Source organism: Xiphophorus maculatus, chromosome 2 (assembly GCF_002775205.1).
Source record: "Xiphophorus maculatus strain JP 163 A chromosome 2, X_maculatus-5.0-male, whole genome shotgun sequence".
In the NCBI taxonomy this organism is placed as follows: Eukaryota; Metazoa; Chordata; class Actinopteri; order Cyprinodontiformes; family Poeciliidae; genus Xiphophorus; species Xiphophorus maculatus.
This window is the reverse complement of record NC_036444.1, coordinates 11,028,092-11,053,818: the sequence shown is the minus strand read 5'-3', so window position 1 is coordinate 11,053,818 and position 25,727 is coordinate 11,028,092. Positions and strand designations below refer to the sequence as shown.

The window sequence follows — 25,727 nt, the reverse complement described above, 5'->3', positions numbered from 1 at the left end:
ATTGCTCACAGTTAATCATAACAGTCCTTTACGAAAGTTATATGAGAAAGCATTTTTCCCTTCTGTCACATCCAAAATTATGAAAACTAAAAAAAATATCTACGTATCTTTATATGTACATAATAGAATTGCCAACAAAAGGTTTTTAATTTACTGAAACATCTAACATTTGATGCAAACCAGGCACAACAAAAACTACACTGATGCTATTGATTAAACATAGAAAGAAAAAAACTATATTGCAAATTACTTAGATAGTACTGCAACCATAAGAAATAGGAGAAGGCACGTATTCATAAAAATATAATGAGCTCTATGAAACATTTTCTGCAATACGGTAATTAAAACGCTTCAAATGTTTGCACAAATTTCTGACTGCACGTGAATGCAGCGTAACATCTGCCATGGCCACAGCCCGAGGCGTTGCAAAGAGCTTGGGACGCTCCTGTGGCTGTGATGCGTTCAGGACCCGCCCTCCTCCTCCTGCACTTGTCAAAGGGCACCGATCGCAAATTACATCACACTTCAGCCCACCGAAGCACACGCAAATAACCCATCTGCACGCAGCATTTTTGAAACCGAATTTTAATTATAACAGATCAGAATGCTTCCTTTCAAGAGAACTTTTGACAGCGAAAAACAGCAACTGCAAAAGCTGAACAGCAGACTTGCTCAGTATCTATCCAGGACCAAGCAGCTAGAGCAAGAAAACGCGCTTCTTATAGCTGAAATTAACAAACTGAAGCGCGGCAGCGGGACGGCGGAATGGGAGCAGAGGTACAAAGCAGATATGAAGGATCTGAGGAGAATGGTGGGGCAGATCTCCTTCGAGAAGTCCCAGGCGGAGATGGAGAGGGAGAAGCTATGGCGAGAGTTGCAGACGGTCCGGTCTCTGTGCAGCGAGCAGACCGAGGCGTGCAGGGACATCAGCGGCGAGCTGAAGGGCTGCGAGCAGGAGCTGCAGCAGGCGCACAAAATTAACAGCGACCTGCAGCAGCGGCTCCTTCAACTGGAGAGCGAGTACAAGCGCTTAGAGGACGCGCACAGGCATGAGACGGCCAACCTCCGGCATCAGGTGGAGTCTCGGGTAGTGCCTATCATCACTCAAACTTATCATGGGCCCCCGGTGGTTTCCGTGGAGGAGGTGCAGGAGTACGCCCGCGGGCTGTCCGAGGGATGGATAGAGACGTTTGATATGTACCAACAGAAAGTGGAGGAGATGGAGCAGTCGATCAAAGCGGACCAGGTGAGGCTGTGCGACCTACAGAAGGAGAAGATGCTGTACGCATCCGAGCTGGGCAAACTGCGCACGGAGGCGGAAAAACAGGGCCAGGTTCAAATGCGTCTGGAAGAGGAGCTCATGCACATGCAGGACAAATTCCGAGTGGATTTAAGTGAACACCAGGTGAGTTGGTCTGTCACTAAACTGCAAAAAGCATTTGTCAACAATATTAACATGCGTTATTTGTTAAAATCGCCAAAATAATAATAAGAATAATAAAAATGCAATATACAGTTTCAAAGAATTAAAACTGAACAATCTACTGATTATTCCGACGAGCCAGGGGAGAGGGGTGAGGCTGCATGGTCCCTCAGCCACACCCACAGTCCATAATGGCTCTGATGCAGCTGCAGCTTTCAGTGCCTGCAACAAATAAATCATGCATAAGTGAGACGCCTGAATAAGTCCAAAATAGTTGTCTCATACATAAGACATGCATAACCAAAGCTAAGTGCATGTTTCAGAGACTAAATATCAGATTTAATTAATTTAAGTTTGAGCTAAAATATCTACAAAAAAATATGGATCCTGCATGTAACATTTGACCTTGGTAAAAGGCTTAAAACGCTGGGACACAATCTTCCTCCCTAGCACTTTACAGTTGCTAAATGACTTCAGCCACTTAAACCAATTAGCTGTCAGACTGACAAATCCTTACTAGCTTCCCAAAGGTGCTGGGGAATAAAAACGATGGTCGTACTGTGAATAAGTCACAATATTACAGCAACAAATGCATTTCAGTGCAACAAAAATAAGAATAAAAAATTAAACCCAGTTTTTAGATGATTAACTCACTGTGTTCTTATTTGTTTTTGCATGAACTGGACTGCAACATAAATTGGCATAAAAAGATTTTAATAATATCATAATTAACTAAAATGATGGAAACTTTATTTTTTCTTTCTCTTTCAGATAATTATTGAGCAGTTGGAACATGAGAGAAACATTCTGGCTGAGGCTATGGAAGAGAAAATGAGGGAACATCAGCACCTTCTCCAAGTGAAAATGGATATGGGCATGGAGGTGGCAGCATACAGGTGATGAATCACTGTGCTTTAAATTCTGTTCTCAAATTCTAAACAAATAATGACTTTGTGTAAATATTCACACTGAGTAGAAGGCTCTTATTTATTTCAACATTTTGACTTTTCACTGATAAAAAAGACCAGGTTACAGGCCAGATATTTTTTTTCCATAATTAAGCAAAGCAGATTATAATTTAAAAAAAGGAATAAGTAATGCAATCTTCATAAAAAATGGCTATGTAAAAATAAAAATGTTCAAGAAATGACTCCTTCAGGTAAGATTTTTTCAGATTCAAATATAATTTGGAGTAAAAATACATGTGAATACAAACCTAGTTCAAATACAAAGGTTTGCCGTTAGAGAGTAAATTTCGGGTTTATCAAGAATTTTGAAAAAAATTGTTTTTTACTTTAAGTTTCAAACTCATTGGACCACAGATGTGGCCAGCCTACATAAACAAATGACTCACAGGGGATTTCCTGATGGAAAGATGGTTTCCTTCAATGCTTTGCAGCTAGAAGCCCAGTGCAGACTTCACATTTTCCGTCTATTTATTTATTTTTTTTCAGTTAGCAGGCCAGTATGCGAGTATGCATGGTTATAACTTTTTATTCACCTAATAATCTAAAATTGTATTTCTGGACCTCTAGACACTCTAAAAATAACCTTCTTTGTGCTTCTTTGACTTATGGGCCAAAAATATTCCAGTGGCACTGGTTCATACTGACAATTTAATTTTCAAATTAACATTAAATTTGTCAGTCATTTTGTGCATCTTCCCTGAGATGGACAGGCGACCTGTCCGGGGTGTACCTGGCCTCTCGCTCGTTGACCACTGGAGATAGGCACCAGCATCCCTCACCACCCCACATGGTATATGCAAGTTGGATAATGAATGGATGGTTGGCTGGATATGTGCATCTCCTATTCCATCACATTCCAAAGGTGCTGTACTGAACTGAGATCTGATGACTATGAAGACCACTGGAGTAAAGTCAATTCATTGTCATGTTCTAGAAACCAGAGCTAAACTTTGTGAGATAGAGCAACAGCATATAGGTATGCCATGGTGTTAAAGCAATTCTCAAATGGAAATAAGGGGCTTAAATTGTGCCAAGTGAACATCTCCCTCACCATCACACCACCACCAGCTCAAACCATTAATACATAGCAGAACAAAATGTGTTAATGTTGTTTACACCAAAGTCGAACCCAAGCAATTTAATGTCTCAGCTGAAAGTCAGACTCATTTTTTTTCGATCTGGTATTCTTTTGGTGAACATTTGTATTTTCACTATATATAAAAGCCAAAATCCACTAAGCTGTTGCCTTGTGATTTAATAATTAGACATTTGTGTTCACAAGCAGCTGAACAAGTATACCTAACAAAGGGGCAAGAAGTGTATTTCTGTAGCTATTCAGCTGTTTTTGTTCAAATGTTTCTGACTTTTTCCTGTAATATAATTACCTAATTTATATTGATACATTACAAATAATGCCTTCACAAGATTAATGATTACACTCCCTCCACTCATTCATTATGACTTTATATGGATCTCTGCTAGGAAATCTAGTCTGTATAAAACATTTGGATAACAGAACACTCCCTTGGAGATGTGGCAACAGCACCATGTGTTTTTGTAAGTGTCACGAGTCAGCTTTTGCTGTGGGATTTATAGCATAGAACATGGACAGCCAAACATTGTAGTTGTTATTTTTAGGTCAGTCTATTGAAAGGCAAGCTCCAGAGAGGTCGTTCTTTTCAGACCCTTTGGTTAGCTAACTCCTGAAGCGTGGCCAAGGAAAGGTAAGTTGTTTCAGCTAAATACAATATGTCTTATTTTTTAACATTTTAAATAACATTGGCTTAGTATCACAGTTTTATGATTACTACCCTATATGGTCAGGTTCAGGATACATACCATCCTGTAAGTCTTGAATTCAGTTTGAGGGGGATGAAATGGCAGACCTGAATGATGTGCATCACCTTGTGAGGTATTCGTCCTGAAGTTTGTTTCATAACCCTGCGGAACACCTTGACATCTCTCATTGATATCATTTGCACTCATGTAAGATATTTATTCTTGTCTTTGTTCAGGACTCTCCTGGAAAGTGAAAGAGTTGGTATGCAAGGTGCTCACAGGAGGATGACCCAACATCAAAGAGAGAGAATAATAGGTATAGTACCAATAAAGTATTTGCAGTAAAAATATTATCTTTTATAAATGTTTTACTGTGATAAATGAGATTGCTTGCTACACAGTTAATGCAGGAATTATTTACAATTATTTATTTTCTGGCTTAGATATCAAGGTGCCTGCCCAACATTACTCTCCAAGAACTTCAACCTTAACCTCAAGAAGACATATAGATATGCGGTATGCATCACCAACAAACCTGAGAAGACCACCTGTGACCTCTTCTGGGTCCATAAGTCCCTCCAGGGTCATTCCCATTTCAGTTGCAGGAAGGGCTCGGCATCAGAGTCCAGCATCCAGAAGGGATATGATCTCGTTCAACAAAGCTCGGGCTGCCACTTCTGTGCCTACTACCAGTACCGAAACTGGCCAGGATAAAAACAAAATAAGTAAGCCTGCACAGAAAACGGTAGCAGAGGAGAAAACCATGAGATTCAAACAGGTCCCTTATGAAAGCAAAGCCAGTTTTTCACCAGAGACAAAGTCCGTAAGAGTGGTGTCACCCCCAGCAAAAAGTATTGCTCAAACTGTCACAGAAAGCAAAAGGCAGGTGTCCAATGAGAAAGAGAAAGGTTATGATCCAGATGAGTTCAAAGACAAAGAGAAGGCAGAAACTATAATTGAAAAAAAGATACTGGACTCTGTATCTGTAGAAGAGATTATTGAGAAAGTGATCAAACCTGCAGGTTTAGAAGCCAAGGCATGTTCATCAGGAGACTCTAAGGTCAGGTATCACGTGGAGAAAAGTGAGCAGGAAGACGGCACCACTAAGACACAGATTGTGCTGGAGTCCAAATTCAAAGAAGAGATAGATGTTTCCGAGGACTCTGCCCTGGAGGAATTCCTGAGCCACGGTGTGAAGAAGGTATCAATGGAGGACATAGAAGATACAGCAACAGGAAACATGATTAAGAACCTTATAAGTAGTCTTCAAGGGGGAGAAAACATGGAAAATAAGTCAGTCAATGTGGAAATTATTGAGGAACCCATTGAGTCTTTCAGTGATGAGGAGCTTGAAATTGAAATAAATAGAAAACCAAGTTCTTATGAGCCCTCAAGATATTTCCAAATTGAGGAGATGGAAAACATAACTCACGACTCTGAAGAAGAAAAGAGTGAGGATAATGCCACAATAGCCTCCAAAAGAGGCACAAACCAGCCCAGTGGTGGATCTGTGCATATTCAGGAGTTCTCTAGAGAAAACACATCTCCTAATTTCTCCCGTGAGCAGGAGTTTCATGAGTACTTTGTTTCCACACCAGATGAAAACCTTTCTGAACCTGAAGATGGTGGAGGAATAATGTCATATGGCCATTATGGCATTGTAGATGATCTGTCTGATGAGAGGTATTACCAAGACGAAAGTCTTCCCCAGAGAAAAGTGATAGTGGAGGAAAGTGAGGAATACCAGTACAAGTCAAGCAATCACTCGATCCCCAAGGAAAGTTTTCCAGAGTGCATAATTGAAGAAGAAGTTCGGGTATCGCCTATAGTGCAAGAATCCATGCTTGAGTTCCTGAGAGAGGATTCTTTGGAACCCAAAGAGCAGCTGAAGGGAGCCTTGGAGACACTACAGAGCTCAGTCTCTGGTCCCTTGAGGGAAGAGTTGGTTTTCCTCACAAAAATGAGCAGCGAAAGTCCACAAAACGTGGCAATCAAAAAAGTTGAGCAGTCAAGTGATAATGGAACCATGACTATAGTTGCAGAGCTAAATGTCTCACAAACCCTTGAAGACTCTGGGCTGTTAGAGGAAGGAGATGATATTTCCGAAGAGCAGATAATGAAAGCTCTCAGATCTTCCAACCTGGATCTTGAAAAGGCCTTCCAAGGAGGAGCCAGTTCAGGGTACAGCATCAGAGTGTCCAAAGAAGAGGGGGTTTCATATGCTGAGGGATTGGAAGGCTTTGGCAGTCTAGAGGAATCTGCATCTAAAATAATTGAGAAACACATAAAACTGGAACCATCCGAAAAGTCCTTCACCTTCCAGATGGAGGAGCAGGGTGACCATGGTGAGGAGAGCTCAGAGCAGTCCCAACTCTTAAAAAACCCAGAGAAGATTTCTACTGAAAAAAGAGTTGCAATAGTTTACCTTGAAAGGCCCTTAGAAGACTAACCAGGATTTTTTTTAGAAAGTGTACAAATTTATACATAAGCTATTATGCAACATGGCAGTGGCTCTGCTAACAGATCCTTTAACATTGACATACTAATGCGGACAAGGTATTAGAACTACAAACCCCAGTCAATCTATCATGACAAATGTGGATGTTGGTTACAATTTTTGTATTAACTTCATTTTTACTTTCATATAGCTTGGCTTATACACTTTGCATTTTTTAGGTATTAAACTTCTTTGTGGAGCTTTAAAAAGCCTATTTCACAGTTTACAGCAGACCACTAACTCAGTCATCATGTGCCATATTGTTGAATCTTTTGGATCAACACTTATTACAGACCAACCCGGCACTGGGAGTTATGGGTGCTGTGCACTGTTTGCAGATTGGGATTTCTTGTGCCTTGAGCACCTTACCAAAATGGAGTGATGTTGGTAGATGTTACATTCTGAGGACATATGTTACATTTAAAATGAAATGACTGAATATTAAGGATGGATTGAATTAGGATTTCACGTGGAAAATGTCTACTGAATGTGACAAAAAACTAGCTGTATTTTGATAATCTACCTTTATTCATTACTGATAGGAAATTATGTATGTTTTAGGAAGAATAATGTGTTTTGAGCAACAGATATAATCTACAAACAGAGAAAAAGTTGTTTGTTTTAACAATATATTTACATGTTATTTTACACTGCTGTGAATTACTGGATTGATGGCAAATAGTCAAGATTCACACAAGATGATGGGGTCAAGTTAATCAATAACTTTAAAGAAGTTTATCTACATATAAATGAAGGCAATAATTAGAAGAAGCAGGATACATTCAAAACTTCTAATGTTTCAGCAATGGTGATAATATGTTTGTGAGACATATTGTGTATGTTTGTGCATATATGTTAGGTATCACAGTGTTGGCATGAGGGATTCAGTTTTGCTCTGACCTAAGAGTGTTCAGGACTATTTGTGGATCATCAGCTTAGTGGCATTGAATGTTCACAAGGGGTTGTTGTCTTGTATGCTGTTTGCCAAGGCAGAATTAGTGTGCAATGCATTCAGTCTGTTTTATTTGTTTCAGACCTTTTCAGCATGTTTGATTATTACACTTTATAACAATTTATGAAATAACAATTTGTCATTATGTGATGTAGCACAGGCATGAGATATTTAGCATAAACACACTTATCTGTTAGAGAAAGAAAGATTTGTTGCATTTAGGTGCCCAGATACATCCTGTTTTCACATATTTTCTGATCTTTTCTCTATTAACATTTATAAATTTGGAATGCATCTTCATGCAAACTGGTATCTGGATACCACGTGCCAACACATTTTATTCACTAAGATTAATATATGGAAAATCTATTGGTTTAAAAAGAGGATATGAGTCAATGTTTAATGAATGTGGAGCAAACAAAATTATATGTATTTTATTTTACTGATTTCTGATAAACAAATGATACAACTGCTTTGGCTGATTGGGCTTTCTGCATTTCATTGATGAATATCTTAACAATATTAAAATATATATATTGTTGGAATGTTTTGTGTGCATTATTTTTCAGTAAATTCACATAATAGGCCAGACAAACTAATTGCTTACATAATGATTATCTACTGCCTCAAACTTTTAGGGGTACCATATTAACCTTGTCCAAAGGTAAAGAAGTGGGGAAGAATGAGATTTCAAGCATCAAATGTAGAGTTAGCATTTTCACCACTGGATGGTATAACTGGAAATGTGTCTAATTTTGTCTGTCTTCTTCTTTGCTGTTGTCTCTTTACCACTTCAGGTGCCCTGAAAAGCAAACATTACATAGTTGATACACTAACATAAAGTTATTAACATTAAAGGGCATATAACACCATACTTTAGAGTCAGAAAACCTTAAAGGGAACAAATCTAGCTAAATCCACTTTTCAGCCCTTAAATAATTTTTTGTATGCTTTGAGTGTCTAGAAGTGCGGCACATGAAATGTTTCATTCTCATAAAAAAACAGAAATCGCAGAAAAGTGAGTTGACTAAACGCACCTCAGAACAGGAGTAAACGAAGGGTCAGTGAAGCTACAATAACGAGGAATTCACACTAAAGCATTGCAGTACTGCTTTATATAGATCATAAGTAAATGATTTAGAAGTGAAAAAGAAGGACTTAAAACCATGACATGTCCACTTTAAAACATGAATGAATCTCAGTTAAACTTTTTTAGAGTTGAACTTTTTTAAAATGAGTAAAGTTTATGCATACTTAAAGAAGGCATTATCATATAGTCATGTTAAAAAGTAGGACACCCCATTAAATATTTGGTATTTTATTAAGAAATGTTCATACACTGATGTCTAAGCTCATCTTGAGAAAAGAAAGTGAAGAAATAGGAGAGCTGTTGCACACCCATGAACACCAAAGTAATAATGCTGGTCAGAATAGGAATCTAAACTACATATTCTGAATGCTAGCACAACAGATTGGGCTCACCACTTTAAAATCCCTTTGGTCTGCTTGTTTTTCAAGTATCAAATCGACTACACTCAGAATGTGTTTCATAACTTTTATTGTCCCCTTTGTCCTTGTCATTATATTACTTAATATACATATTTAAATTTTATGAATTTACCTTTATTTTCAGAACTTTACTATCAGTATCTTTGTCTTGTTCATTGTGTTATGTATCAATGTCTGCATTCAGCATTCCAAACATAACACAATCTCTCTTTGGAAACTTCTGTGTTCTTGGCTGCCATGAGATAGTTGTTTTTTCTCTCATGCTTTTTAAAGATTTTCTTGATTTTGGAGATCAACAATACCACTGGGAGCTTAATGGCTGAACATAGCTAAAAAACAAAAGTTGAAAACACGATGATATATGCCCTTTAATCATCTTTATTTCCAACACTGAAATGTCTTAAAATTTAACACAGTTTAGCAGTAAATTAATCTTCGTCTCCAGGAGTTACCTTGCCAACATGTTCACAGCTTTTTGGACTGCTTTTGATTTCTTGTGCTGAGGACCATACAGCAACTTGTGTACATCCAAGCACTAAAATTGAAACATAAAACAATGACAGTGATAGAGGTAGGTAGAAAATAGAAAATAAAAAGTGCAACTCAGTCTGGATGGAAATAAACTGACATCCTAGCAACATACTGGAAGCACTAAACATACCGAAATAACCCCTGTAGCTGTCCAAAGTTTACATAACACATGTGCTGACCACTCGAAGAGTCAAATGAAACAAGATGGATCTGTCATCTTGTTACTGATAGCACTTCAGTAATCTTAAGTGTAGAGAGAGTAAAGGTTGAGACAGCCACAGTTTTCTGTCAGTACACAATCTGGCAGAACAAACAAACAAAAAAAACAGGTATTATTGTCCAAATCTGTAATGTCATACTCTTTTAGCAAATTGAAAGTAGAGAAAAGTTAAAACATCTGAATATGATAACATACACTGACATGACATATGATGAAAAAACTTGACTCTCTTTTCTGCAATCATTATAAATAACAAGAAGCAAATGTTTCAAACCAGGAAAGGGAGGGAAAAGCTCCCCTCTGTAGTGGGGAAAGCAAAACAGTTACTCTGGAAGAGATCCATCTGGCCTTTTGAATGTTTTTACGGTTGCTAAGGTTGATGTAATGGAAGGCTGTTCTTTTCAGCAATACTGCAGAGGAGGATGGAGGTGGAGTCAACTTTGTGTCTGTATGAACTATTGTTCTTTGTCTTTAGGAGTTCTCTTGCATTCTATCCACTGTATAGGCCAGAGTTCCTTTGCAAAAACAGGTTACTCAATCAGACTGGAAGCGGTTTCATGATGACAGCATTGGAAAATAATTCCTGCTGACATATCCGCTGTGGGTTAGAGTGTTTCAGAAAGGTTACAACTTCGACGTGGGGGAGATAGAGTGAGCCTTGATCCACCCTGTCATTCTTGGACCCCCTCTCTGCTCAGATAGCAACAACAAAACAACATAGCAACTGGGGTGCTTCACTGAGAGGCAAGTTCTTACAAGAATCATATAAGGTCCTTTAGAGACCTTAACCATGATGGGACAAGTGAGCTCATAGGGCAAATCTGCAGCCATCATGCTGTATTTGAAAAATGACACCACTCATTACATAATATGAAGTAAATGAAACTATTGTACATATAAATAAAGATTGATTAAATTAACAAAATATGTAGGTATTTATGGAAATATGCACAATAACTCAGGAATGTTGTTTTGTTTCAGGGGACTGATCGAATTAGGATCAATGTGCAGCAGATAGCAATCTGCCATTGAACTTCTGTTGCCGATCTGTCAGTTTCTATCTATGTTTGACTGAGGAAAAACAAAGTCACTCTGTGTGATATTTTACACCAGGGAAGTTGGCTCTGCACACTGTCCTCTTCCAAGATTAGCCTGTAACTCTGATAACATTCAGCTCTTAAGAGACAGTGGAAATAGCTTGTCTCAAAATGACAGGGACTCTTTGTGTGTATTCTGGACTGGCTTGTCATCATCTCACTGGTTTAAATGTGTTTAAACATGCAGACTCTTGACCTTTAATCAAACGATGTTTATACAAATGTCATATTTGATGACAGTAATAATAACATTCTTGTACATACCTTCTATGTCATCTTCTCCTATCTTAACAGGAAAAACAATTCTACATAAATTGTATGCATTGTGTCACACGATTACCTTTGTCATGGTCCTGTGGGCTTGGTTCACCCAGCCCTCAGTCATTTCCACACCTCCAATCAGCTGAAGAGTCTCTGCTACCTCAGAGCTCAGGTCGCCAAATGTAGATATTTTAGACTCAAGGGAGGCTCTCTGGATCTCCAAACATTTCTGTTGATATTGCACAAGTTAAATAAAAGCATAAAATACAAAATTTTTCAAATTGTGATTCAATTTATTAAGAAAAATACAGGGAAAATCTTTCGAAACCATCTCCTCTTGTTGAATTATGGAGTAACTGTGATTAACAAGTTTGTGATTCAGTTTCACCACCAACACATAGGCCTATTTTCTGTTAGGCAACTCATGAAATCACTTAAATAAAACTTGTTTGATACCAGGAAGAAGTCCAAAAGATCTTAAAAAGCAACACATCATGCCCCAATTTAAAGAACCTCAAGAGCAGATGAAAAACAAAGTCATAAACATCCAACAGTCTGAAAATGGATAGAAAGTCATTTGTAAGGCTTTGAAACTTCAAGAAACTACAATGAGAACTAAACAGAGGAAACACATAGAACAATGAGGACCCTGTGGCCTACCACTTATTTACTCCAAGAGCCCATCAACTATTCACCCAGGAGGTTGCAAAAGGGTATAGAACAACATTTGAGTTGGTTTGCATAGCTTTTTACTTGATAAATGACAGTCGATTGAATACTAGATTTTGTATTTATTCAAATGATCTATTTGATAATACAAATTTGTTAAATGTCCAACAACATATCAGTGTGACAAAAAAGCAGAAAAACAGATGAAATTTGTAAGGGGCAAATACTTTTCACAGCACTGCATGTATCAAAATTGCATGTGGAGGATTATTCTGTATGTTTTACAAAGGATAGTTATAGTGTTGTACTATTTGAGTGAAAAGGGTGATATGTTAGGAGACCGTTTCTAACCTCCTCTTGTCCATTAATCAAGAGATATCGACAGAAGTCATCCTGGGCAGCAAGAAAAGCTGGATCAAGTGGACCTACAGAGTTCCTGTAAGCACGTAGACTTTGCTCAAAATAGTGACCCGCAGTTTCTACAGCAACATGGAGTAAACAAGACATTCAAGTCAACAGTTTTTAGAATCTCTGATTTGCAGTTTGAATCCTAGTTTGAATCCAATATCATTGTATGAAACCAAAAGTGATTTTTCAACAACAAAAACAAAAAAAAAATAATCTCAGATGTTAGACTTCACATTGCATTTGCCTTTAAGTCAGCAGCAAACCATGCCTCTCACAGCTGGGGTCTCTCAACACAAACAATGGAGGAATTTTAAAGGAGTGCAAACTAAAATATAACTGACTAATCAAAATGTTTCTCATAACATACAATGTTATTCAGTTTAAGACTGAAGGTAATGCAGATAACCCTCAGCAGACAAACTCTGCCTACTTATAAGAAATTCTGATAGGCTACTTATCAAAGAACAAAACAGGTTACATGAAAAGTTCTTAAAGAAAACGCTGAATTAAGACAGTTAAAGCATTCTTCCCTATATCAGAGAAGTATCCCTCTAAATATTTAAATATGTTTTTTAAATGTTATTTTTATAATTACTTTATTTTTCTGGGTTCACTTAGAACCTTCTATAAATACGTTCTAGGTCCATATAGCGTGAAGCTTTCAAGCTGATGCTTAATTTATAAAGTGATCTTAAAGAACTTGCCTTAAAGGGAAATCAATTATATTCTAATTCTAATTAGCCTCATTGAGTCCTTCCCTTCTGACAGACCTAGCCAGTTTCTATTAACACACTCACCATTGTGATGTTGGTCTGGTGCAGTAGAAAGGATCATGGCCAGGCTGTGGGAGATCTGAGCTCCCTCTAGATCCTCTGGACTGTGACTCATAGCTATGGTATGAGCCTAGCAGAAACAATCAAGTGAAACAAGACAGATCACTAACCACCAAATAAGAAGGGTAATTATGTAACAAAGGTTGGCAAAGTTCTAAAAGGGATCAACAAAAGTTTACTAACCTTGGAGAGATAGTTTATAGCTTTGTCCAAGTGATCTCTATCCTGTTCAATGGTAGCCATGTCTTTATAAACACACATCCTCTCATACTTATTGCAATTCTTCAGTAGGTCCAAAGACTTCTCACACTGGCTTAATGCCTCCTCTGGTCGATTTTGCCTGGCATAAACCCTATGAGACACAAACACACTTGCAATATAACCATAATGATGAAGTGGAAATTCTCCAATGCTGTGGGAAAGATTTCTTCTCTTTTTGCTTTTTTGTCATACTAAGTAAATGTTTCAGATCAGTAGGGGTAAATGCAAAATGCAGTTTTCAAATGATGATTTATAAAGGGAAAAGCTATCCACACCAACCTTGCAGAATATTTATGAAAACAAAAAAATAAACCTACACCTCCTGGTTGTGCCGCCTGTGGTAGCAACAACTACTATCAAGCATTAGTAACTAATTATTGGTAATGAGTCTTTCACAGGGGCTGCACAGTGGTGCAGTTCAAGGTTCGATTCCCGGCCCGGGGACTTTCTGCACGGAGTTTGCATGTTCTCCCTGTGCATGCATAGGTTCTCTCCAGATTCTCCGGCTTCCTCCCACAGTCCAAAAACATGACTGTTGGGTTAATTGGTCTTTCTAAATTCTCCCTAGGTGTGAGTGTGTATGTGCATGGTTGTGTGTTCTGTCTGTTTCTGTGTTGCCCTGTGACAGACTGGCGACCTGTCCAGGGTGTACCCCACGCCTGCCTGGAACATTAGCTGGAGATAGGCACCAGCACCTCCTGACCCCTCTAAGGGACAAGGGTATACAGAAAATGGATGGATGGATGGAATCTTTCACATCGCTGTGAGGGAAATCTGGAAAACTCTTGTTTGCAGATTTGTTTCAGTTTATTTACACAGGAGGGATTTTGAACATGGACAAACTATTTAAGGTCATACAATTAGATTTAAGTTCAAACTTTGATGAAACCACAAGTGGACTTGCTGATGTACAGTACTTCAGATGATTGCCCCAAGTGGACCAAACATGTACCAAACCTTCACATCACAAACTGATGGATATTCTCCTTCAGGTTCCATGTTTTTTTTCTATATGGATAACTGTTCCTCTGAGGTCCGGAGGCTTTAGGAGTAGATTTGTAACCTTTTCCAGATTATGGTATCATGACTTTGTGTTTTTTCTGTACCCTAATTTCTTTAGAATGTTGCCATACAGATTTTTTTCAGATGGTGGTATCCAGCCCTTCATGTGGCAGTGTGCTCTGAAACATTTTAGTATGATAAATAAAATATTGAAGAAATTTGTAGGGAGGCAACTGTATTTTCACTGCAGCATATTTAAATAAAACTGTTAAAATGTAAATTCACATTTTGTCCTACTTTTAGTTGAAAGTACACAATAACACTTGTGTCATCACTGTAAGTCTAAATCATTTTCCTACAGCAACTAAAGACCAGACAAGCTGGCATCCTGCAGAGTAGTTTTCTGCAGCTAATTAGTGTTGCATTAAAGACTGTAAGTAGAGAAACAACCCTGTATACTTTCTTTATGCCATCAGCCCAACTTTCTGTCTGTTTCCTCTGAAGGTTAAGGACTTGCACAGCTCCTAATCTGTGCTTGGTTTCTTTCTTCTTCCAGGATGTCTAAATTAGGGGACATTCTTGGTGAGTCAGGGGAAACCACCTAAGCACATCTGGAATTGGACCAAATGGCACAAGAGAAATGTGCACTGCATCTATAATAATTCATGGTTTATTTGTTCTTCTTAAGCTCCCCACTCTTTTGTAGGTAATTTCCTGTTACACTGTGATATTTGAAGGTTCAGTTAACCACCAGAAGGACAACGGATCCACAAAGCTACAGCATTAACAGCTTCAAACTATCTAATGGACTCTAAATTTAATTTAGCTCTAGTGCAGGGGAAGGGCAAAAGACTCGAGCTGTGCAGTGTTTGGCTTCATTACTAACAAGAGCATTACAGAAACTCTGTTTGTTTTGGTCATCTGATACAAAAGTGAAAGTTTAGAATAAAATCCATTTGTATGACACTTGTTATATAAAATCTTTGATCAAAGGCACTTTGATCAGTAAGGCCAGAATGTGTGGGGACCAAGACTCTATGCTTGCCAGTATTGACTGAATTCTGCCATAATCATGTCTCTGGAGTGAATGAATTTAGATCCATTGGAGCATTTGCAGATTACAGTATAAAAGCCAATTTCTTAAAATTTTCCAATGGTTCTCTGACTGCACTAGCATGAGTTGATGGACAGCAGAAGATCCCCACCCATTAAAGTTAACTTCAGATCCATTTATGGCAAAACATTGGCTGAAGCCACAGCTAAATTCTCACATTGAGTCCTTCCCTTCTGTCAGCATGGGTAAAGTAAAACAAGGCCTTTCTATCTTTTCATTCACTCTGCATCCTTCCTGACCAAAAGGCAACATGACAAATTCTATTGAAAAATATCAAGAGTCCACAAAGCAGGGAGTAAGGCTGCCAAGCAAGCCACATAGTGTCCTTTTTATAAATGTTTCCAGAACATGGCTGACATGAGTTTTCCTGGGCTTCCCTTAGGTAAATGAAACAAAACAGAGGGACAAAAATCTTGTTCTAATACATCTGGAGAGCTTCAGATCATGTACATCCAGACAGATGAAAATTGTACGTGTCGTTAATAGACAGAAAACATTTCAAAAATTATTTCATTAGTAACTTTCCTAAACAGGCAGGTACAAAATTAATAATATAAATATCCCATAGTCTGTGCAACCATAGGGAAGACTTTCAACCTGACCTGTCAGTCTTCACATTTTCAGCAGCTTCTTTTGTTACTGATACAGTTGTACTTCAATGACTTGATTGGACTTTACGTCCTTTGTACATCAGTTTTCATTTACTCTTTCTTGAAAAGTTTTGTTTGCAAAATTTAACAAATACTAATGCAAGACTTGAGAAAAAACTGCATTTTACTTTAGAGAGTTTTTCTGTATTCATCATCCAACCAGCAATAGTTTTCTGAAATACACCACAATATTTATCCAATTAAAACCTTTTGACAAAATGGATTCATTTATGGTGTTAACCATAAAAATCCAGAAAAAAAGGCCAAATATTAGGGACAAACAAATAAAGTTTAAGATTTTGAACAGTAAATCACATCCTACTGGCTGAATGAGCACACCTTGAGGCTGGATCTGAAACTTCATGGAATATTTGGAAAAAGAATCCACAACTAGAGCGGAGTTTACTTTATTGTTCCAGGCTTTTGTGGGAACATTCCCCTCTATCACAACAGTGTTGACTGACAGAGCTTTTAGCAATGTGCCAAATTCTTAGTCATCATCCAACAAAGGAGATTTAGCTAGCTTACACACACCAGCCAGTCTGCACATTTTTTCAACCACACACGTCAACAAACACTGACTCTCAGAAACAGATAAAGATGGTATCATTTAAAAATTCCCCTAAGTATAGCTCACTTATATACACAGCTTTTGATTTGAAGTAAGGATCACCATTAAATACTAGGATGAATGTAAATCTTTTTGCAAACACAGTCATTGCAAAAAGAAAGACCACACACATTCTTTTATTTCGTAAGTTTACACAGCAGATTATAACAGTTAGTTCATATTCCTCAATAGGTTTAAACAAATTCTAGGTACAATGTGTGCAAAATACCTAAAAAAATCCATCTGATGCTCTATGGAGGTTATTTAGCATTTAAAATGTTGAGGTTTATGACAATAACTATAGAAAGAGAATAAACAAGGAAGGTTTGTTTTAGAAGGATAGCTGCTTGTCTCTAAACAGAACTTTACACCAGAATTTTAAATTCACAAAGATTAAGTTTAAGACTTCAGTACCAATTATTTTGGACAGATTGAACTAGAGTTACAATCTTTGGCTAAAATAAAAGTGCTGAGACTAAGTACATGATGTACAGATGTAAAGATCAGATTTCTCCAGGCCTTTCATGTTTTGTTTGGAGACCTACTGAATTTGATTCTCTTTTCTCCAAACACCCATAATGCATAAAAAAAGAAAACAGTTGTGTACCCTTTTCCAGTTGTGGTACACTTTATCCCAAGTGGGCTGAACTATGACAAGTGGTTGCCATCTTATGTTACCACAACAGACTGTCTCACTGTGCAGCTCATGATCTACGTGCTAGCTGTCTCCACCGTGATCCTTTAATGCTTTAATCTTTTCCTGAGCATTTAATACCAGCTTTGGTACCCCTGTTGTTAACTAAAAACAAAATAAAGGAAACAAATCAAGTAAACGTAAGTTCAACATTTGTTAAGTTACACAAATCTAAAAAGAAAAAAGCACAGACAAGCTTTGTCAGGTTTAAAAGATCCAAAAATAAAGATGGAAGCCAAATCCAAACAATCAAGCAGAACACATTATTAGTGATTAAATACAAATGCAGCAACCCACCCAAAAGCATCTGCAAACATTAGAGACCAAAGCTTGAGGAAAATTCAAGTTTTGTTCAAGCGAATGTGAAATACAAACATCTATGCCACACAACAACTCGCCAAACACGCCTTTCAACTTGCAGTAATATACCGCCATCTATTGGCTAAACTAACTATTTACCTGTATACATTTTTTGTTGTTAAAAAAAAGTTGCAATTCCATGCTTCAAAAACTAATGTGAATGTACATATTTTTACCCATATTGACCTAAACCTTCCACTGGATTTAATAACTTATTTATTTATTAACCATCCTGTGAGGTTTAACTTAACTTGAACCAATAGTATTAACTTAATGCATAAGCAATTTACCATTTTTCAGAACACCTATAAAACATGCAGTAATTCATATTATGCACATATGGTTGGTAATTATAAAAAGGTTTTTAATATCAAAGTGTAATTAACCCCCTTCTGAAGCAAAACCCCGTCCCTGGCAAACTTAGAAAGAATCCAGCAAAGTGGACGGAGCCAAGAAACATGGCCAAGTGTGAGGGGATGAGCGGAGGGGGCATAGAGCTGTGGTGAGGAGGAAAGAAGCACTGTTCTCAACTTATTCACTTTGTTGCTATATTTATCAATTTTTCAGACAACTCTAGTGACTTTTTTTCAAAATAGTGATAAATAGTTAGAGCACAGGAGACTCATTCCACTCTGTGTCCACATTGCAATAAATCTCTCTCATATTGGTAAAACCGAGTAAAGGTTATTGATCAAAGCTCGCCAGTCGCCATTGCAATGCTGCTACGCCAACTCCTGACTTTCCAGAGAATGGCTGGGGGCAAAAGAGGACGGAGGCAGAGAGTGTTGTGTTGTACCGCTGCAACCAGCAGAGCTAAAAGAACTGCACAAAAATGTCAAAAATCGCACAGAGGGATAAAGATAGAACCCCAAATAATAATAATCAGTTTATCAGCAAAAGATGATTTGGGGGTGAGTTTCACTTTAATAATTTTTATATTTTAGTGTAAAAGCTAGCTGCAACAAAGTAACTGTTTTTTGTATTTTCCAGCCAAAAATAACAAAACTACACACATATATTCTTCTCTTGTCGATATCTTGTACCTGCATAGACCACTGGTGATTTCCAGCTGAGTCTTTATCTTCTCTTCCAGGTTCATATCACCATGTTGATAAAGCTCCATCAGAACTTTATCTGCCTCCTGGAAAGATGAGACCGCCTCCTCCAAAGTTAAAAGGTCAAGGTCTTTTTGAACTTTTATTTTGAGTTTACTTTTACCATACAGTTTGTATTATTGACCTCCCAGAATTTTATTAAAGGATATTTGTCTGTAAGAAGCGAAGCCCCTCCCTTTGTGAGGTGCACACTTAGACGGCATGCGAGAACCTCAAGCTTTTCATCTTCACTGTAGGCCGAGACGGAGGAGCGAAAAAGAAGCAACTCTTTGGCAACTGCCAAATGCTCCAGGGCTTGGAGTCCCCAACCTAATAATAAAGCAGAATTTATGTTGTTATTAAAAAGAAACTACTAATAATTAATATGTGGTGTTTGGAAGAAGAAACAAAAAACGCAAGCTGACGAATGATTTGACAATCACACAGGAACATCATCCATACTGATGTGAAATTTGTGTGAAAAATGCTTCATGTGAAATGTTTTCTTGGGGGTGGAGGGCCACACTTAAAAACAAAACAAAGAAAAAATTTTGGAGTGACTTCAAGACCAGACTTAAATGATGCAGCGGCATGACTTTACGTTTGAAAATCATAACCATGTAGATGTATTGTAACAATTCAAGAAAGACGAGTGGACCAAAACTCTTCCACAGAAATGTGAAAGTCTGACAGCAAATTCCTAACTATTGCCACTAAAAGTGGAACAACCAGCGACTTGTTTTAGGGAATAATTACTTCACAAGTGGTAGTTTAAGACTTTATGGATAGCTTTTCGCATAATAAATAAAATAATTTAAAAAATGCTTTCTGCATTTATTCATGCAACCAAAAACAGAAAAAAAATCTGTGGGATCCAATCACTCTTTCGCTGCACTGATACAAAAGGAATCATTTAATATTACCTTTGAATTGAAAGTATGCTTTAGCCAGCCTGGCATGAGCCTGTGCGAGTTCTAACTGTTTCTCCCCACACACAAGTCGTGTCAGAGCCACACATCGCACCAAGTCCTGGATGCATGCATCAAACTGAACACACAGAGTTCAACAATGTTAGAGCCATTTGTATAATTCATCAAACGTGACGCAAACATTTGTTATAACAATCAAATATACTTTTTCCTTTAACTTACCTATATGAAAAAAAAAGAAAAAAATATTGTGTGAAGTTGAGACTCACCTTATTTCTTTAGATTTATTTTTACAACAAAAATGAAGGTTGATAAAATATTTTTAAAATTAGTTTATATCTTTATTAAAAACGTTGTTGTTCAGTACAACTTTAGAAAAATTTGATGACACTGATGTTGGACACTTGCATGTCATGGGAAGTATTTAGAATTTTCAATTTAGATGTTTACATACACCCTCCATAATTGTTCTAAACACGTGAAACATGTCCAAATAACTCATCTTTTCTTGGAGCAGTATATATACAGAGAGAGAGAATACATATATTCTGTCTTGTTACCTTCTGGTTGTCCTTGTTCGCCTGAGCTCGACATCTGAAGTGTTTGAGTTTTTCTTCTGGAGACATCATCAAAAACTCATCCTTGTCATATTTTACTTCTGTAGGTCTGTCGGAGAATCGACCACTGTTGGTACTTTCACCACTCTCAAGGGACCTGAATGTTTGGTGGAAGAAAACACATTTGCACTACAATGCTATTTCTGGACTGGAATAGTTTGTTTTTTTTATTACAAGCAGAAGTGGGTAACCAAAAATTGTACTCAAGTACGTAGCACAATTAAAATAAAAAAAACCTAATAAAATAAAAACAATTATAGTGCAAAACATTCAGGTAAAATAAATATTTGTATTTTTTTCCAATATAAAACTGTATATTTGCCTGACCGCCAAACGGCCCAGCAGGCTCAGCAAATAAACAACAAACAGGTTCCGTACAAAGTCTCGCTAACACAAAACTGCAGGACGTCTCTTTGTCTTAGCATTTTTGGTTAGTGTTTCTTCTTCATTTACCTCACTGTAGAGTTTCCAGAAATTTTACCATATCTGTTAAGTCTCCCGTTTGCCTGGAAAACTACAATTTTTAACCCCTCTATCCCGTATTATGGCGCTACGTCGGAAAAATACTTACGCAGTCGAGGAATGATTCCGTTCTTTTATTTCTGCTTGATCGTCTTCCATTGTAAACTAACGTTGAAGACGGTTGCCGTGGTTACACTGCCAGAGTCGCTTCACTGCTGACTGTTGTCTAGAAGCTGTTGTATACTGATAGAAAACAGTATCAATTTGTGTTTAGGTTAGTAGGCCCTAAACATAAATTGCTTCTGAATTATAATCGAAAACATCCGTTGTTATTGTAGCCGCCGCCGCCTGTAGCCTCTTATTGAAGCCACACTCAGTTGCTAACTCACTGCTACAGAAGCACAAGGAAGTGGGCTACATTCAAGAACACTGACAGCTCAGAACAGTTATGATTGAAGACTTTCCAAAGCTTTTGGCATGTGTAACCAAAAACGCGTTGTTAAAGCTACATTGGATTTTCTTTGAGTTATCTTTAGTTGATTTTTAGTGAGTTATAGTATTTTTCAGGTCATTATTATTATTTCATTGGGATATAAATAAACATGAAAATAAATCTTTCAAATGCTGTTATACAATTTATCTCCACAAGATGTCAGTATAGTTACACAAAAGTAATTGTCTCCTTCACTTGCCATGGGAAGAATTATATCAGTGTTGTGATCTTTACGAAGTGATGGTTTTATTAGACACATATTTTGTAGTTTTAAGCACATGATGCTCTCTGATGTTATTTCTTTATCAACGCTTTTAGGACCACAATGTTGTATGTATTGATAACCGTTAACTTACCCAGACTTTAATCTCAAATCCTGTGTATTATTAGAAGAAACACACACACTGCTGGAAATCAAAATCATTTACAGTACCATATGAATGCATTTACACCCTTTTACCTTTTCCACATTTTTTTATGTAATAGGTTGATCATATATTTTTCCGCCATTAAAAATGTTGATTGGGGCGGGGTTTATTTATAAAGACGTGTGTTGTCCAATGAGGACACGTTAACCAACCAATCACATGTCGGTGATGAACTCATAGTCCACGTTGGTCTGAGTCTGAAGCGCCTTTGCATATGCTAGGCTATTGGTATGCTCAGTAGAGTCGTTAACACCTCCCGCCAGCCCGCTCCCCGCACCTCCACCTCCTTGTGGGACCCCGCAATCGACAGCATTCGACTGCGGCCGAGGAAAATGCGCTGCGCCGCCAACTGTCGGTTGCTGTCGACAGCTGTCGCTCACGAGCTGCGCTCGCGTCGGTATATACAGGGTCAAAAACGCCACTTTTCGTTTAGTGTAGGGTGGTGTTTGTTGGTTCTAAACCTTTTCAATTTCAGAATAATTAAAAAGTACTAAGCTTTGTAGGACTATGAGTGGTGCCAACAAATATTTTCAGAAACATCTGAGTTTATTTTGAGTGAGATCTCAAAAGATGTGAATACTTATGCATCTATTATTTTTAATGCTTGTACTTTTTTTTCATAAATGTACACACATTTCAGATTTATTTTTCAAGATTTTTATTTTTAAAATGGTTGTTTTTCAAGTATGTCTAAAATGTACACTTCAGGGATAAACTTATTCATATCCCTGGCAGATTTAAATTAAAAGTAATTCCTATTCAACTGCGAAGTTTGTTTCTCATTAGCTCAGTGTACAGATTCTCAGTTAGATTCATGTTGGGTATCTGGCTGGGCCACTACAAAATCTTAATGTTAGTTCTACTGGAAGAAACACTTTGGTCAATTTAATATACATATAATTTTGCAAGGATTGTGAAAACCTTGGCCCATCTGTGACGAAATATGGAAAAGGTAAGGATGGAGAATGTGTGAACATTTTCAGGTGGCATTTTATAATCTTAGCCTATGCATTGTAAAATGCATGCGGCTAAACCAGTATGTTCATGTTTATAGTTATTATAAAGAAAGGTTATCAAATAGGATGAAGTCAGTGTAGAGCTCAGGATGAAAGGTGTCACTCAAAGACAGTTCTTTATATTTTCACTCCTAAATTGTATTTTCTTCAATAGTTAGTTGAAGAAAATTTTACTTCAATAAGTTACTGAATGAAACAAACATAAGGGATTTTGTTCTATAAAAACATCTTTGGATTTCACAGAAAAGCTGCATTATATTCACGGAAAAAGTAGAGGAAATGTACATTTACTTGTAAAAATATTCCTTCTCGCATCAGAGCCCAACATCCACGCCATATAAACAAGAAGTTACGTCTCTGTGGCCGCTTTGAGAAATTGGTCTCCGGAGACAGTTTTCTAGGTTAATTTATTCTGTACTGGGCTGGCAGAGTACGCAGCATCACCACTTTTAAACTCGGGTCACGGCACATTTTGTGTGCGAGACTGCCTAAGATAACTTCTGCTGGCTCCTTGGGATGGCCACTGCCAGTTGGTTCTGGCAGGCCTTGAGACAACTCGTTTATTTGTTTGTTTGTCCCATGAGTTTTTGGCTGGCCATCCAGGGATCTGTTTGGCCTCAGTCCCTGTTGGGCTTCTATTTCTGAAACCCAAGTGGCTCTTAATGAAGCTGGTCGGGTTGGCATGGGCCCCTCAGCAAACCCAGGCCTGATCAGACCCTTCTTCTTCAGCCTTGGCAGCCGCACTCCATTCGCTCCCTCTGGCTTCCTAATTTAGTAACGGTGGGTAAAAATATGCGCTAACGAACGAGGTCTGGTATGTCAGGCTGGTGTCCAGAGTGGAGGGAGGGAGAGTGAGAGAGGAGGGGAATGAGCAGAGTGGGGTGGTGCTGTTTTCGCAGCAGGCAACCGGTGACAGGGATCGAGTCACTCAGACTTCACTGACATCTGAGTGTTTGTGTGTGTGTGCACACATTCAAGAGGAGAGTGTGTGTGTAGGTGGGCGTGCACGGGTGTATGTGTGCATGGGTGGTTGGGTGTGTGATGAGAGGTGCAGAGTGAGTAGTAGTGCTTAAAATTTTTCACCCTTGCCAACCTCCAGTCTGACACTTTTAAGCACAAATTCCTGCTGTATTCTGAGTAAGTTTGCAGATTACTGAACACAATATGCTTTTCAGAGAAAATAGAAATATATATATTTGAGCTGTGATTTGTCTCTTTGTCACACTCTTAAGGAACTGTTAACAGTGTCTTACCAAAGTATTAATGCCTCTTGAACATTTTTAGATTTTCTCCCAGAAGGTTCTCAAACTTCGTGCATTTTATTCCCGTTTTTGAGATTGTGCTATAAAGTAATGCATTGTGAATCTTGAGGAAAAATACTTTTTATTACAATATTTCACAAATAGAAATTTAAAAAGTGTGCTAGCCCCAGGTCTAAGGACCATTTTATCAAATAAAAAAATTTTGTGATTGCAGTAACTCAGTTCACTCAATGAATTATAATGACTTCCCCTCACAGTTACTGCAAATAGGACATTTAAGATTAGAATATAATAACAAACCAATAAATAACATATTTAATACAGAAATTAGGGCTTCATATTAAATCGCCCTTAAAGGTAGTACCTGCTTAAAGGTAGTTATTTTCAAAATATATTTTAATCTGAGAGAAAAGCATCTTTGCAACAAATAGTCTTACTTGAATGTGATGGTATTTAACTAATTAGGAAACTTCTGAAAACAACAGGTTTCACTGGAGTGGCTCTAAATGACTCAAAAATGGCTGAATACAAACGAAACCCACACCTTTTCAGATTTTAAGTTATTCTCCACTTTGAAATTATGTTACATTGTATTGCCACCATGTTCCCATCACAAACAGGGTGGAAACAGGAGTTGCTATCATAACATTAATGGAATAAAAATGTAATTATTAAATATATATTTAACGATATGTTAAATTGTTGCCACATCTGTACTCTGCTCATTGCATCATTTTCTTTAAGGTGTTTTTCCGGGTAACTTTTTACATGAGCTTCCTGCCCACCTATTGCTGTAGCTGCTTTACAGACTGCATGCAGTGGAAGAAAACATGCTTTGCATGTATGCTTACCCTATAAACATATGCTTTTCCAACCTCACAATTTTCTGTTCCAGACACGTCAGTCATAAATTACTTTTTTAAATTGTGGAAAGGCTTTTTCTTCTTTTCTGTTTTGCTAACTGAAGTTTGAGTGGTTTACTGGTGTTCCATAACGTTGCATACACTGTACCTAGAACAGTGGTATGCAAACCTTTAAAGACAAGTACATTGTGTGTGAAACCCAATATATTGTTTCAGAAACCCCACTTGTTTTCCAACTTATAGGAACATGGATTAGTCTGATGTGATGTTGAACCAAGAACTGTGTTCAGGGCTAAATAAAAAAGCAAAAATTAACCCACCAGCCCTTTCTCAGGCACTGGCATGCATTTGTTTTCCCACAGGTCCACAAACTGTTTGTGATTGACATCATTGCACTTAAACTCATCTTTTTTGCTAGTTTCTACTTCAACCTCCACCTTGCATTGCTAAATTTATCTCACAAAATGTCTTCAGAGTACAACTAAAGTCTGCCCGAGCTGCATTTGTGCTACTTGAACTACAGCTTTAGAAACATGGGTCTAAAACAAATTACACATTCAGCTACTTCAATTAAATTTGTCAACACGTTTCACTGTGGAAAACTGCTATCAAACCCGTTATAGTAGCATTTCCTGTTTCAGCTCTGAAACCCTTTGGCAAGGCTGGCTTGTAAAACAGAAGACCTGCTTGTTTGCTGAATGGCAGCTGAAACCTCTGACTTTTCA

At 37.7% G+C, this 25,727-nt stretch overlaps 2 protein-coding genes across 2 annotated transcripts; one reads left to right on the top strand and one right to left on the bottom strand.

Moving 5' to 3' along the window:
• Positions 1 to 504: 504 nt before the first annotated feature.
• On the top strand, positions 505 to 8,164 carry LOC102220528 (synemin). The gene is made up of 4 exons (XM_005802031.2): positions 505 to 1,405; positions 2,195 to 2,319; positions 4,407 to 4,486; positions 4,614 to 8,164. Exons 1-4 carry the CDS (start codon positions 605 to 607, stop codon positions 6,617 to 6,619), a joined length of 3,012 nt encoding a protein of 1,003 aa, XP_005802088.1. The 5' UTR covers positions 505 to 604; the 3' UTR covers positions 6,620 to 8,164.
• Positions 6,626 to 21,311, bottom strand: ttc23 (tetratricopeptide repeat domain 23). Its single transcript, XM_014469879.2, has 11 exons — positions 21,050 to 21,311; positions 20,422 to 20,575; positions 19,856 to 19,979; positions 19,103 to 19,262; positions 18,882 to 19,007; positions 13,331 to 13,499; positions 13,112 to 13,217; positions 12,258 to 12,385; positions 11,317 to 11,466; positions 9,581 to 9,663; positions 6,626 to 8,421 (listed from the first exon to the last, which is right to left on the bottom strand). The coding sequence occupies exons 1-11, from the start codon at positions 21,097 to 21,099 to the stop codon at positions 8,310 to 8,312; spliced, it is 1,362 nt and encodes a 453-aa protein (XP_014325365.1). The 5' UTR covers positions 21,100 to 21,311; the 3' UTR covers positions 6,626 to 8,309.
• Positions 21,312 to 25,727: the final 4,416 nt, after the last annotated feature.